This window comes from Heterocephalus glaber, unplaced genomic scaffold, assembly GCF_053883595.1.
Source record: "Heterocephalus glaber isolate CG9 unplaced genomic scaffold, H.glaber_assembly_v1.0 deba00001813, whole genome shotgun sequence".
Lineage (NCBI taxonomy): Eukaryota > Metazoa > Chordata > Mammalia > Rodentia > Bathyergidae > Heterocephalus > Heterocephalus glaber.
In genome coordinates, this window is record NW_028258484.1 from 1,294,021 (window position 1) to 1,309,545 (window position 15,525).

A 15,525-nucleotide genomic window follows, 5' to 3' on the forward strand; every position below is an offset into this window, starting at 1 on the left:
ATATCTGAAATTCTGTCCTCACGTTGGCTCCTTCGGCTGTGTAGACTTTCAATGGAGTTTTTCATGTCCTGGAAATCTATTTGCATCTGTTTTATGGATTCCATTTGTTTCTTATGTTGGGATTCCATCATGTTCCTCAGCTTCTCTCTCGATTTATTAATCATGCCTTGCACTAGGGGCACAATTTCTCCTGTTAACTGAGAAGTTATTTCTGATTTCATTTTTTCCAGAGCCCCTTTTGTTGCCAGTTCAGTGGGTCCAGGTGGTTGAGTATCAGTGTTTCATCTCATTTCCCTTTGGGGTTGCTGTAGGTGATCTGGAAGTCTGGTTTTGAGACTTATGTGTTTTCTCATTTTGACTAGGGCAAGGGGCTGTTAGTGCCTGCATGGATTACCTCCTCTGAGCTGGGAGAGGTGGGACAGGGGCTGGGAGCAGCAGTAGGGATGGTGATTCAAAAGCCCTTTCCTATGGGTTGGGAGCAGTGGGAGGGATGGTGGCCGGGAAGCCCCTTCCTGTGAACCAGGAGCAGTGGGATGGCAGCTCAGAAGCCCCTACCTCTGGGTTAGGAGCGGTGGGAGGGATGGTGGCCCAGAAGCCCCTTCCTCTGGGCCAGGAGCAGCAGGACAGAAAGTGTCCCAAAAGCCCTTTCCTCTGGGCTGAGAGCAGCGGGAGGGATGGTGACCAGGAAGCCCCTTCCTCTGGACCAGAAGTGAGATGGTGGCTCAGAAGCCCCAAACTCTGGGCCGGGAGCATAGAGACTCAGTACCTTGGTCTTGTGGTCTGGTGTCCTCTGCATCTTTGTAGTGTGGAACCAGGTAGCTGCCTGTCTGCAGCGGGGTGATTCAGCACATTCCGTGCAACTGGGGACCTCGGTAGGGCATGGGGAGACCTGCCTGTCTGCAGCGGGCTGAGTCAGCATGTTCTGTGTGACTCAGGACCTCGGTAGGGCATCTCAACAGAGATTATATATGAATTCTGGAAAGGGTATATGTATATAATCAAGTAAAATATTTCAAACAAGTCCATTGTGCCTCCACTAGTTTTAAACTGCAAAATCCAATACACAGTTGTTCTAACAAAGTAATGCAATATGAAAAATTTTGGAAGATTAACGTGTCCATATTAGATCAAATGGAAGATTTCAAAATTTCCTCCAACAGGATCTTTTGCTTCTTCTTAAACTATTTATTTCCTCCTGAGCTGTCTGAAGATACATGCTCCGATTCAGACAAACTCATGCCAAATATCAAACTGCCTGGTGAGATGTAGATTCTTTGCTTGTATACACCTCCGCAAACATGAAATTTTACACATTGCTCTGTGAACTGGACAGAACGCCACTCACTTTCTTTCATGTTTAATTATCTGTAAGAATAACTGTACTCATAAATCCAGTTCTAAGAGTACATTTATTGTACAGGTTCAAACTGGGAGCCAAGTGGAATACTTTTACTTCTGCTTCTACAAAGAAAAAAGGGAAAGGGGAGTGACTTCTTCAATAAGGCAGATTTTCTACAATGTAGCTTTTGGATTGTCTTCCTTCTTGAAATTGCTGCTTATTCTTTGGTAGTCACAAGTTAAGAAACTATAGTTTTCTGGGGATGGCTGACAGGACTGAGCAGTAATTCCAAACATATCACCACCTCACGCTCGCACACAGGCCACAGGCGAGCTGGCTGCTCACACAGTCCCAGTGCTGCAGCAGAGTGCTGACAATCTTCTTTCAATACTAGATTTATCTAGAAATAGAGTAATAAAAAATTAAATTCATAATAAAGACCATTTATGTTTTCAAAACCAAAGACAGAAGAACTAAGGAGAAAAAAATCACAAACTCTACTGACATCATCAGCTCTATACTATCTTTGCCCCAAAGATAACAGAATGTGAATACCTTTTCCTCTTTCTGGCTGGTAGCAGATTCCATGTGATTGCTAGTAAGTGCTAAACAGATCAGCATGTCACATAGAGAACCTTTCAATTTTAACAGTTAGCTTAGCTTGCTTACAAAAGTGTAAATAATTTTACAATAGTCATCCTCCTGTGGCTATACTAAATGTGGCATGACTAGGTACACCCTACGACATCCACCACCCGTTCCTCCTCAAAAACAAGATTACTGGGCTTGTATTTGATAAGGAGTAATACCATCCTGGTAGGCTATCAGTCTCCTCCTGCTATCTACACCAAATCTGCAGTACATAGGATCTTTATAGGAGTTTTTAGGAACTAAGATTTTAATGATAAAAACAATGTTCTCTTACATTTACCAGCACATATTTGCCAACAAAATAATGTGTAGAAATCTGAAGACTAATGACAAAAGCTATCCATGTTTCATATTCATTTCTAATCCTTACAACTCTGCAAAGTAGGCACCATTATCCCCTGTCTTACAGAAGAAACTAAGACCACATAAAGGTTAAGTAATTTGCTAAAGTTGGGAAAGCCAACACAGGCAATATGATTCCAAATTCTAAACTTTTTCTACTACACCTGTAGGAGACAACTAAATTGGAATCAATAAACACCACTTATCCTCAAAGGATATGAGCCAAGATGCCCAGTGGATGTCTGAAACCATGGATTATACCAAACTCTATCTATAAGTACTGCAACACCAAGACAGTAAATCTGATAAATGAGATGGCTGCTAAGTTGGCAGGTGGCATATATAGCATGGACATTCGAGACAAAGATGGGGCACAGCAGGATAGCTCAAGATTTCATCATGCTACTGATCAGAGCAGAACAAAATTTCAAAATTATGGACTGCTTCTGGAGATTTTCATTTAATATTTTTAGACACTAGTTGATGTTGGGTAACTGAAAATTCCAGAAAATAAAAACACAGATAACGAGAAATTACTGTGTAATTCAGCTTACATTTATGTACATTTTCAATATCTGCAGGATCCTGTAAAATCTTAGTAAGGCCTTCCAAAAGAAGGGCTGCCTTATGGTAGCGATAAACAATATCTTCTGTCTGTTGAAACATCTCATCCAGGGCAGCAGACTGAACCTGGAAACAGTCAATAAGAACGAGAAGATTCTCAACTTTTCCAAGAAAAGAGAAGTTTATTGGGCCAATACAGCCTTAAACAGCTTTAAAATTAATACATTTTAATGAAAAGATATAGTTTGCTAAACTACATAAAACTTGAAAGATTCTTCAGGATGAGCCAAAATAAAGGACCAGCTTTTTTTTTTTTTTTTTGGTACCGGGGATTGAACTCGGGACCTTGCTCTTGCGTGGCAGGCAGTGGAACCACTGAGCTAAATCCCCAGCCCAAGGACCAGCTTTTTAACAAAAGATCTACATTTAAACCCAGCCTTCTGGTATGCAGGGCCATGATTCAAAATTTACACCAGAACCCTTCTAAACTGACTTTTCTATGACTTCATTAAAAGTTTATTTTAAACATATGCCTTCACACTAGGGTATTGTGGCATTTCATTAAAGTACACTTTGTTACATTATGGTTAAATTATGTTAAGAGTCATCTGTTAGCTTATTTTTCCAGTCAAAGAATTTTCAGGTATAGTCTTCATTTGTGAATTCAGAGATACTGAGTACCTACCAATGTGAGGCACTGAACATACCCCAAAAGAGTGCTCACAATCTAAAGGGAATCTCAAGGGAACAACATGCAATTCTAATTCTACAGGGAACATGTTATATGGGAGGAAGCACTGCATGGTATGGATCACACAGGCCATGCATCTAACCCCAACTATGGAAGGAGGAGATTAAGGAAAGCTTCTAGGAGCTGATGTTTAGCCTGAGTAATAAAAAAGGAGCATGAGGGTCGAGATTTAGCTCAGTGGATCCACCGCCTGCCTCTGCAAGCACAAGGTCCCAAGTTCGATGCCCAGTACTGAAAAAAAAACAACAAAAAAAAAACCCCAAAAAGAACCCCCAAACAAGCAAAAAAAAAAAAGGAGCAAGAGCCAAGTGATGGGAAAGGTAAAGAGGGGCTTTCCAAAAAGAGAGGACAGCTGTAGTATTTATAGGTTTTCCCAACAGCATTCTGATTTTCTTGTTAATCATTGAATGCCAGAACTCTCAGGAATTCAGCATCTTAATTTACTTGTTAGCACGTGTCCTATTTCCTTTACAAAAATAAATTCACTTATGATAAAGTACTAAAATGTATACCGAAAATTAGAGCCATGAAACAGAAAACGGTAAATGTAACTATTGATACCTCTAAGCTTGCTAACTAGACACAGTATAAAGAACCCACTGAAATTACAAGGCTACTACTATCAGAAAGGAAAGAAGCAATATAATTTCTGATTAGAAGACATTTTTCCTGGCACAATTTTGTTTTGTTTTGTTTTGTGACAAGGTCTTGCTATTAGTCCAGGCTGGTCTTGAATTCACTATATAGAACAGGCTAGCCTCGACTCTACAACAATCCTCCTTCCTCAGCCTCCAGAGTACTGGGATTACAGGCTTCTGCCCCTGTGCCTGGCCTGGCACAATATTCTTAGGCAGTCTTTAATCAGAATGATACAATGTATATTATTCCTTTCAATGGTTTAGAATCATGTAATGTATATTATTCTGCTCAGTTTATATTGCAAAGTTATTTTCATATTACTGTTTTAATGGCTTTCAAAAGGACAAGAGTGTAATGTCAGTATAACTCAGAGCAAATAAATGGAAATGTATTACATTAATGTGGTAAAAATAACATCTCAATAAATAAAATTTTCCCTACTTACTTCAGAGCTACTATTTTTACCTATAATTCAGAGCACAATTTTCCCCCAGTAGAGACAAAAAATAGATTATTTCCAATGTTACAACCACCAGACAATTAGAAAAGCAGATTTTCCTTGGTGTCCGTACTTCAATAGTAAGTGGAACATTGGAGAACTTGCAGGTTGATTAACAAAGCAGTATTTTTTCTTTTATTAAGCAAAAATTGCTGGGGATTTAGCTCAGTGGTTCCACCACCTGCCTCACAAGCACAAGGACCCTAGTTCGATCCCCAGTACCAAAAAAAAAAAAAAGATTAAGCTATTGAGCAAAAATTAGTTCATTGGTTGTTTGGTTAATTCATGTACGCATGCAATGCTAGGGATCAAACCCAAGGCCTCACACAGGCTAGGCAAGTACTCCACTACTGAGTTATACCTCCAGTCCCCCACATTTCTTAAAACAGTAGAAAACACATAAGCAGAGCCAGCCAATACTTTTAGATGCAAACTATAAAAAGATGAGCTAACACCAAATGTCAGCAAAGTTTAACAGGGGATATAATAAAATTTTTATTAAGAGGAGTTTTAGGGCATACTGTGCATTCTTTTAAAAGGACAGATAACGTCAAGCAGGTGTTCAAAAAATACTCTTAGAGATAAGCATTTTAGTGCTACAAGATATTAAACCTTAAAAATAGTTATCATCTCAGGGCCAGGGATTTAGCTCAGTGGTACCACACCTGTCTTGCAAGTGCAAGGTCCTGAGTTTGATCCCCAGTACCAGGGGGGAGAAAAAATAAAATAGTTACCATTTCCACTGCACAATTATAGATGAGTTTTTCTGCAGTTACACTGTTGATTTCATCAATAAATCTGTTTGTCAGAGAAGAAGCGATTCAGCTTTTCTGTAAGTTTCTTGCACGTGGTGATGCAGAATTTATATCGCTTATTCAGATTTTTCACAACTGGAAAAAGTTGAGATGGGAATTGATTTTCCCCAGAATAACAACACAATGACACAAACCCTTCCTGCTGATATAAGTGACACCACATGACCACTGAAGGAAAGTACTGGTAATCAGGTTCTATGATGTCTTTTTCAGTATGAAAAGACAGCCCTTCTGATTTCTTTCTGTACTGATAAATGGTGAAAAACCAAAAAATAGCCATATTTTCCCCTGTACAGAATAATGAGCAACAGTTATTCCTCCACAAAAATTTTCTCTCTTGGGATGAGAAGGGGTGACTCCAGGGCCATGAAGCCTCATGCTACCATCTGCTTCCATACCTTGTTTCACAGCTGTCGATGGGCTCAGCTTCCCAGACTTGATCTGGGCTTTGGTGAGATGCAGGGAAGCTGCAAGCAGCTGTGTTGCTTTCATGTATAACATCAGCTGCTCCACCCTCCTGCACCAAGAAGACAGGAGCACAGTGTTATCTTTTGAACCAACTCACCAGACTCTGCATACCACAGATCAGCCCACCATTTATATAGTCTTTCTAAGGGAATCTTCTACATTTTTTAAAATGCACAGATAACTCCTAAAGGGAGAACACATGGCTTGGAGAAAGATCTGTAAACTTTGAAAACAACAGAAACACTAAGATAAAAATCCACATCATCTTCTCCTCATCAAGTATCTTCAATGGTATAACTTCAGGACAAACACAATGCTAGGTTTGCACAATAAACTCTCAGCTCATACAGTGACATCATATAATTACATAACTTCTAAAGAGATTCCACTGAAACTTTTAATGATGAGATGTGATTCTCAGTAAATAACAATACCTATGTCTAAGGTGCAAGTTTACAGAAAACAGGAAGAATCTAGAAATTAACTACAAAGGGACACATACCCCCAGTCTTTGCTCAGCTGGCTGACCTGGTCTACAACCACACTCTCCTGAATCTGGTACAAGAACACGGCAGATGTGCACAACTCAGGATTTCTGCCCTGCATGGCTGTCAGGTCCAGCACACACTCGGTGAACATCAGCATCATGTTCAGGCGGCATAAAGTGTCTGTGTGTTCTCTCTACAGCAAAGACAACATCATGTCTTACATGATATTAAGAATTTCTCTATATAGGGCCGGGGATTTAGCTCAGTGGTTTCGCTGCCTGCTGCGTAAGCGCAAGGACCTGAGTTCAATCCCTGGTACCAAAAAAAAAAAAAAAAAAAAAAAAGAATTTCTGTATATGTTCTGTATGTAATATTTTTCCATACTTATGAATGTCAGAATGGTCAAAGAAGACTGCCATTTTTAAATTCCAGAAAGCTGGTAAGAAAAAAACCACAAGTGAACCCATGTGGTTGTGTGTATTTATTTGTATGTATCAGAGCGCCTACATAAGCAGGCTCCAAAGAAAGGAGGTCACTGTGCTTTCACCAGAGAAAAAAAAGAATATGAACAATTAAATCAATACATGTGAGTCAAAGATCTCCCAGAATAGATGTCAAGATTGGAAAGATAATCTTCCCACCAAATCACATTTTTTTTGTGTGTGAATAAGGTCTGGCAACCAGGTTGGCCTTGAACTCTTTGGGTCAAGTGATCCTCCTGATTCTTGAATAGCTGGGACTACAGGTGTGTGCCACCATGCCAAGCTCTTAAATCACAGTTTAATAGTTTAGGGGATTCTACTGACTTATCATTTCAAAAATGCTTTTAGTTTCTGGTACTTTTTCAGTTAACAGTGATTTTTAATAGCAAAACTCTAATTTTCTATAACCTTTTCATTTATTTAAAAGAGGAGGTATTAATTCCCTTGATACAAACATTTGACAATGTATGCATGTATCAAAACATCAAAGAGAAATAGGTTTTTGAGATAAATAATAGCAGCTTCTATTTATTCTATTTAGTGTTCTCCACAAATATACAATTACTGTTTGCCAAATAAAAATAAAATTTTATTCAAAAATAAATAAAAATAAAAGAGGAAGCATGGGAAGACATAACAGCATTCTGAAGGACTATCACTTGAAAACGGGTATTCTAAAATTAGTCTTGAGATTTGCCTTTAGTTATAAGTATATTCTGAAATTTGAAATAAGACTAACAATTTCTCAGTCCTTTTATGGTTAAAAGATCAGACATGGTACTGCATCCCTATAATTCCAACACTCAACAGGCCAAGGTAGCAGGACCCTGACTGAGTTCAAGGCCAGGCTGAGCAATATAGCAAGACTCTGGCTCAAAAAAGAAAAGAAAGAAAAAGAAAAAGAAAAAACATAGGAATTGTTTTGCTAGAAAGAGAAGAATAAATCACTCAGTTTTAGAAAGTCTCTCTGCTCTATGACGCACAACGTCTATGTGCTCCAATACACTGAATACATGCTGGAATAGAATATATGTCTTATTTGATAGGAGACTGAAAAAAGTCAAGAATGAGTTTTGCAATTTTAGATTGGATTAGATGAATTTTGGGAATTGGTACTAAATTACTACAAAATGACTACCTGAATTTTGCATGCATAAAGTAGAAATGTTAGGTCTCACATGGAGAATTTGTTCTTCTTTTGGCCTAGAGAGCTCATCATTTTAATTGAAACCTCAGGCTAAGTTTAACATTCAAGAATCAGGGACTCAATGCATTACTCCACTGAGTGTTGTCCTTGGGTCAAGAGTAAGGAGCTGAACAGGCACAGCTCTGAAATCATAATAAAATGAACTTCTCTGGTTCTACATTTGTGCTCAGCATGCTTCAGGTTATGTGCAATGTGTTTTTTCCTATAGAACTGGATCCAATGAGGGGAAAGGCCTGATATACAAACATAAGTATACAGTCTTTTCAGCTAAACTGGCATTATGATCAAACTCAGGACCTTGCGCTTGCGAGGCAGGCAGCGGAACCACTGAGCTAAATCACCAGCCTATGGTATATTACTTCTAAACTTAGATGTAAGTACATTATTTTTACTTTGTGGAGAAAACCTTGAAAATAAAAAGCTGATTTTAAGGTAAGATTATGCTTTCAAAATCCTAAAACAAACAAATAAACAAACAAAACCCCTACAAATAGTAAAGCTTTGAATAAAAAAATTTAAGGAAACATAATATATATATGTCATTTCCCATGAACCAAACAATTCTATGAATGTCACCATCAATGTGATTTTAAAAATACACCAGTAATATTTTTTTAAATAAAGAGAAAAATGTGGAGCTATTCAAATGTATTTAGCTCTTATGTCATCACTAGAAAATTCACGTTACATCGATATTACATTAATATTCTACTAGAGTCTCCTCTACCTCCATCAGTGTCTCCTCCGGCAGTTCAGGGGCTTCAAAGGTAATGAGCCCCTCTAGGCTGGGGGCCGAAGCACTATAAGGCACGTATCTCAGGCTGGGAGCTGCCTCTGCTCCCGGTGGGGAAGAGCCCAAGCCTAGCCCAGGTGGGGAGCCCACACACACATGGCCAGTGGCAGAGCACAAGGAGCCTCCTGAGCTGCTGGATCCCACTGCAAGGAAGCACAGGACACAGCACAGCACCCAAGTTAGGTTACAAGGGAGTTTCACACCTACTCCTCCTTATTGAGTAAAACTTACTGAAGTAATAAAGGAAATGCTCAAGGAAAAATCCTTAATCCCTCACCAAATTTGAGCATATGACGTTTTTATTTTCCATGTTCTCTTTTTTCCTTGTCTATATGCATATTTATAGACATCATCATAGCCAGTTTTCTTAAAGTCTATTCTAAAATTCATATGCATTTCTTTGTTGTTCCATAGACTTCATAATTATAAAACTCCATAAATGCATAGTAGTTCAGGAGTCATTTATATTATTTCTGATTTTTTTCACATTACAAATATCACTGCAACAAAATGAATAAAGTTTTTCCTTTTGAATGCCTTCTACATGGTAAGTACTCCAACATGGTATTACATAAACAGAATGGAACCACAGATCAAATATTATAAACATTTGTACAGCTCTTCCTAAACACTGACATATTACTTTCCAAAGCAGCAGCTATAAGCACGGATCTCACAAAATTTCAACACTGGGCCTTATACTTTTAAAACAGTTGGTGCATGTGGCCATGGCACTGGATGCCTATAAGCCATTGAGGTAAGAGGATCACAAGTTTGAGGCCACCTTACCTCAACATAAGATCAGGTTTCAAAATAAAAAGGGCTGAGGACATAGTTTAGTGGAAGAGCATCCCTGGGTTCAATCTGGAGTACCACACCCACACCAAAAAAGTTGGCACAGTTAATAGATACAAAATTTTATTTTTAAATTATAATTTTATTAAGATTTTAATACCACTTATTGTGTATCTTTTGTTTATTAATGTGATATCTTGATTAGCAACCTACGTAGAATAAGAGAAATTAAAGGACACAAGGTACAGCACATATGACGATGATAATATATACTGATTGGAAGTCCTATCCCAATACTTTCTTAATGGATAACAAAAATATGTATTAATCTGTCTAAATATTTATAGTATTAAGTGCAAACATAGGGATCTAAAGTATAATACAAAATAAACAAAACAGGTTTCTAAAAAACAAAAAAAGACATTTTAAAATAATTTGTTGATTAAATAATAATATTAAAATAAGACTTCAGGGCTGGGGATTTAGCTCAGTGGTTTCACCGCCTGCTGCACAAGCGCAAGGACCCGAGCTCAATCCCTGGTACCAAAAAAAAAGAGAGAGACTTCAACATAGCTGTTGCTTTGAGGAGAAGTCACATTTGTATTATACTTTGTATTACAATAAACATGACATATGAATATATAACATGTTTATAGATTAATATATTCAATATGTATCACTGTTTTATACTTTACAAATGCTTTTCCCCCAACAAACATTGCTTCATATGCTCCTTATTTTTGATACCGGGGATCGAACTCGGGTCTTTCCGCTTGCAAGGCAGGCAGCAGAACCACTGAGCTAAATCTCTGGCCCCGCTTCATATGCGTCTTATAACTTTTTCAGAAAAGACTCATTACCACTTCACTGATAAAGAATCTGGAGGCAGAGAAGTTAAATAATTTGTCTAAGTTATAATACTACATCCAAAATACTAGCCATAGATTGTGCCAAGATAAACATTCCTCACCTGAGGTGGTTCTTGTTCGAAGGACCATATGAGTATAAATAAGGGGCCATGGCACTGTGTGGAGGAGACCCCACAGTGAAAAGGACAGCTCTGGAACTTGCAACTGTTCCTGCTGATGGTGCTACAACACCACAGGCTCCTGCAGAAGCTACAATAAAGAGTTAATAAAATGGCACATTAACTAGTGTTTCTATTAACTAAGAAACTTTGACTTTTATGTTAGTTTTTTAGTGAAAAGCATTTATTTAAATCAGAAAATTCTATATATTCCATTAAAAATATTTTAGTGTAAACTCATATCTGTCAATCTTCATAACAAAGTCTATACTCAGAGTTACTTTTGAACATTTCTAAAATACATCAATTTCAAATCATATCTCTTGAGGATAATTTGAAAAAGTAGAAACCAAGAACTGGGCTGGGGATTTAGCTCAGTGGTTCCACCACCTGCCTCGGAAGCGCAAGGACCCGAGTTCGATCCCTAGCACCCCCCTCCTCCCAAAAAAGAAACCAAGAACTGAGGATAAAACATATGGTTAAGCTGAATGGTGATTAGGAGTCTCCATAGCTATACAGTTTAGAAAGGTAAAAGAGAGATAAAGTACATTTATGCCTTAGAATCACACCCTTAAATCAATCAGGAAAGAAAGGAGGTGGGACAGGTTTCAAAAGATTTGACGGGCTAAGGTTGGGCTAAATGAGGAGTAGGTGAAAGTCCCCATCCACCAAAATGTAATCAATAAAATTTGTTCAAAGTCTTTTCACATTCAGGTATCTGAAAGACTACATTTATGGGACACAGATGGGGGCAGGAGCTAATACAGACCACAAATAGAAAAGAGGACACTATAACCAAGGGAAACATAAAATGTTGTAGCTTCACTCGCTTTTTCAATTATTTATTTATAGTGCTGGAGACTGAACCCAGGGCCTTCGTACTGAGTCCCTTTTTGATTTTAAGACAGTCTCCCTAAATCATTAAGTTGGCCAAGCTGGGCTCAAACTTTTGATTTTCCTGCCTTAACCTTCCTAAGTGCTGGAATTACAGATATCTGCCACCAAGCCCAGCTACTTGCTTAAAGTTGATTTTAAAAATCTCTAAGTCTTGCAGATCACATCTTAATTTCCTCGGGCCAGGGATTTAGCTCAGTAGCAAGCGCAAGGTCCCAAGTTCGATTCCTGGTACCAAAAAAAAACCCACCTAACATCTTAATTTCCTACCAGCTTTATTGTAGATTGCACCTTTGACTGAAGGCACCTAACTGGTTAAAATTATTCTGCAGCAAAATTGCTTTCTGTTCTCATTCCCTGTTCTGTATCTTAAATTGTAAGAGTAACTATTCTTAAGAAACAAAACTAAATAGACATGAGTCACTGAACTTCTTAATCATTAACTTTTCTTCAGCCTTAGCGAAAACAGGATATCTGACAACTTTCAGATAACATCAAAATGTGCATTATCTACCACAAAAAGCATCATTTGCTAATCCTATTCTTTAACTCAAAGTAGGAAGTGTAGATCATCTTAATTTGAAGGAAAACAATGTGTTCGTTCACTACAGAGATTGACCTGGAAGATGAAGGTGGATTATTATCACTGGATGTTCTGACAAAGAAAAGCCAGGAGGACAACAACAACAACAACAACAACAACAACAAACCCACTGAGGCTTGATGGTTATCAAGCCTGGATGCAGGATTCAGCAAGTAGTCTTCTGGTCCACTGCCCCTGCTCCTGTTTCCCCTCCCTATAAAGGCCTTGTTTGGCCCTGAGTTCCCTGCTGGAGTGTTGAGAACAGCTGCCCCTCCCATCTTCCAATGTGCTAGTCCTTGAAAAAAAACTAATTTCTTTCCCACCAAAGCCTATTTCTGAGTATTGGCTTTAAAGAATAGCTGGGCTCAAGTCTACCAACAACATTAAATCAAATACAGAAGAAAACTGTCTCAGTGCCCTCTTATCTACAACAGAACACAACAAACCTAAAGCATATATCAGGAGGAAAAAGAAAGAGCTCATAAAAAAAATTCTAGGGAGCAAGGGAAAAATAACTAGAAATTATTTAAAGAGCACCTATTTTTACACAGATGTATAAAATGCTAAGAGAATTCTTATTTAATGTGATGCTTTCAAGGTTTTATTTTAAACTGTTTTTTTTTTTTTTTTTGGTACTGGGGATTGAACTTGGGTCCTTGCGCTTTGCGCAGCAGGCAGCGAAACCACTGAGCTAAATCCCTGGCCCAAATGATGTTCCTGAGGTTTTATTCTTTTTTTGTTGTTTTTTTTTTGGTACTGGGGATCAAACCCAGATCCTTGCATTTGCAAGGCAGGCAGCAGAACCACTGAACTAAATCCCCGGCCCTCAAGGTTTTATTTTAAAAGGTATAAAAAGCTACTCATTGGTATATTTTAAGACCCAGGGTACTAATTATTTTTTTTGAAGGTCTTAAGTTTTTCCTATTATCAATAGTTTTTATTTTCCAAAAAATTTCCAAAGAAATGTAAAAATGTGTAATTTTTTAAAATGTCATGTACAAGAGAAAACAAGTTGTCAAAGATGTATTTTATGCCTAAATATTCCTTAAGAAAATCTAGTTTCACATCTATTAGTTTGGATTTAAATTATAACACACATTTACATAGAACTAATAAACTCAGATGAGCTGTTTTCAAAAAGTATCCTAACTCCTAGCAACTTTGTGACTTTTGGCAACACACACACACACACACACACACACACACACACACACACATCCAGATTTCAGTCTGAAGAGTTCTGCAGGTCTGCTCACCAGTGAAATAACTGTACTGATGAAAATGTTTTTTAAAAACAACCACTCTGGGACCGGGGATTTAGCTCAGTGGTTGCGGCACCTGCCTCACAAGCACAAAGTCCCGAGTTCCATCCCAGGTACCAAAAATGAAAAAAAAAAAAACCACTCTGGCTCAGAGGCAGAGCACTTGCCTAACATGCATAAATCCCTGAATTTATCTCTAACTCAGCAAAACAAAAAAATAGGAAGAAAAGCAGATTGTGGAAATTGTCCTAAGGGCATACAAGAAAAAAAAATTATTCAACCAAATCTACACCTCAGTAAGAACTGTCTGGCCTCTACTCACTGGGCACAAGTTCTAACCTAGGCCAGCAGATTGGGGCCCTTCTTGGGCTAACCTGTGCAAGTGGAGGCAAACTGAGAAGACCAGAGGCTTTTATCTCCACCCAGTGCCCAACTGACAAAGATGAGGTGTCCCTCCAAGAAAAATGGGCCACTATTCTCAACCCCAGCTCCAAAGCAGTGGTGCAGAGATTTTCTCCAGCAATGGAGGAGGCATGGAAGTTGTTTTTTTTTCTTTTTTTTTTGAGACAGGGTCTCACTATGTAGTTCAGGCTGGACTTGAAATCACTAGGTAGCCAGGCAGGCCTCAAACTCATGTCCATCCTCCTTCAGCCTCCCACGTCCTGGGATTACAGTTGTGTGCCACCACCCCTGGCCTGGAACAGAGAATTCTGAAGATCTCTCCAAGGCACTTTACTTTATGTGAAACAGGTCATGGAAGATTCAAGACTAAGGTGCTGTCAAAACCAATGAAGATTTTGGCGATAAGCAAATAAAGAAGAGGCTGGTACCTCCATGAGAACAATAAGGTAAACAACAGATCATCTAGAAATTTACCACAGAGAACCAGAGAAAGACATAGCTAAGAAGAATACTCTTGTGCTATAAACAAGAGTCAAAGGTTCTCCTCAAAGACTGTTCCTGCAAAAGACACAAGAAAATATCTCTTGTGCCATCTGACATCATCACAAAAAGGTGAGTACAGTTCAATAAAATATTTTGAGGGGGTAAGAGAGACTTCATTCACATAATTTTTATGATAGTATACTTTTCCTGTTTTTATTAATTGTTGTTAATCTTTTACTGTGCCTGATTTATAAATTAAACTTCACCACAGGTGCATATTTATATATAGTAAAAACAGTACATACAAGGTTTGGTACCATCACAGTTTCAGGCATCAACTGGAGATCTTGGAAAGGATCCCCTGAAGATAAGGGGCAACTATTATACAATAACAGAAATGAAATTCATTACAGGAGCTCAGCAGCAGATATGAACTGGCAGAGGAAAGAATTTGTGAAGATGGATCGATAGAAATTAGGCACTCTGTGTTCTACCCCCACAACATCAGAATATATATTCTTTTCAGTTGCACATGGGACATTCTTCAAAATAGGCCACACAGTAGCACATAGAACATACTTAAGGAAATACAAAGGAATTGAAATTGTCCCATGTATACTATCGGACCATAGTGCAATGAAATTGGAAATCAATGGCAAAAGAAACCAGAAGAACTTCATAAACACATGAAAATTAAATAACACCCTCTTGAGCAACCAGTGGATCACAGATGAAATTAAAGAAGAAATCATAGGGCCGGGGATTTAGCTCAGTGGTTCCGCTGCCTGCTTCGCAAGCGCAAGGACCCAAGTTCGATCCCCGGTACCAAAAAAATAAAAGAAAAAATAAAAATAAAAGAAAAAATCAGACAGTTTCTACAAATTAAGCAATAATGACAGTACAACATACTGGAACTTACGGGATGCAATGAAAGCAGTCTTACGAGGGGAATTTATAGCAGTGAATACCCATACCAGGGAAACAGAGCGGGCTCAAATAAACAACCTAATGTTGAACCTTAAGCTTCTAGAAAAAGAAGAG

At 38.3% G+C, this 15,525-nt stretch overlaps 1 protein-coding gene across 1 annotated transcript in view; it reads right to left on the reverse strand.

The window, feature by feature from the left end:
- Positions 1-1,390: 1,390 nt before the first annotated feature.
- Ulk2 (unc-51 like autophagy activating kinase 2) overlaps positions 1,391-15,525 on the reverse strand; it is a 41,849-nt gene continuing 27,714 nt past the window's right edge. Inside the window, 9 exon segments of the mRNA XM_087203917.1 lie at positions 1,391-1,739; positions 2,887-3,022; positions 5,520-5,586; positions 5,588-5,675; positions 5,999-6,117; positions 6,571-6,749; positions 8,973-9,181; positions 10,804-10,843; positions 10,845-10,951. Coding sequence (XP_087060043.1) covers positions 1,681-1,739; positions 2,887-3,022; positions 5,520-5,586; positions 5,588-5,675; positions 5,999-6,117; positions 6,571-6,749; positions 8,973-9,181; positions 10,804-10,843; positions 10,845-10,951 — 1,004 coding nt within the window. The 3' untranslated portion in view covers positions 1,391-1,680.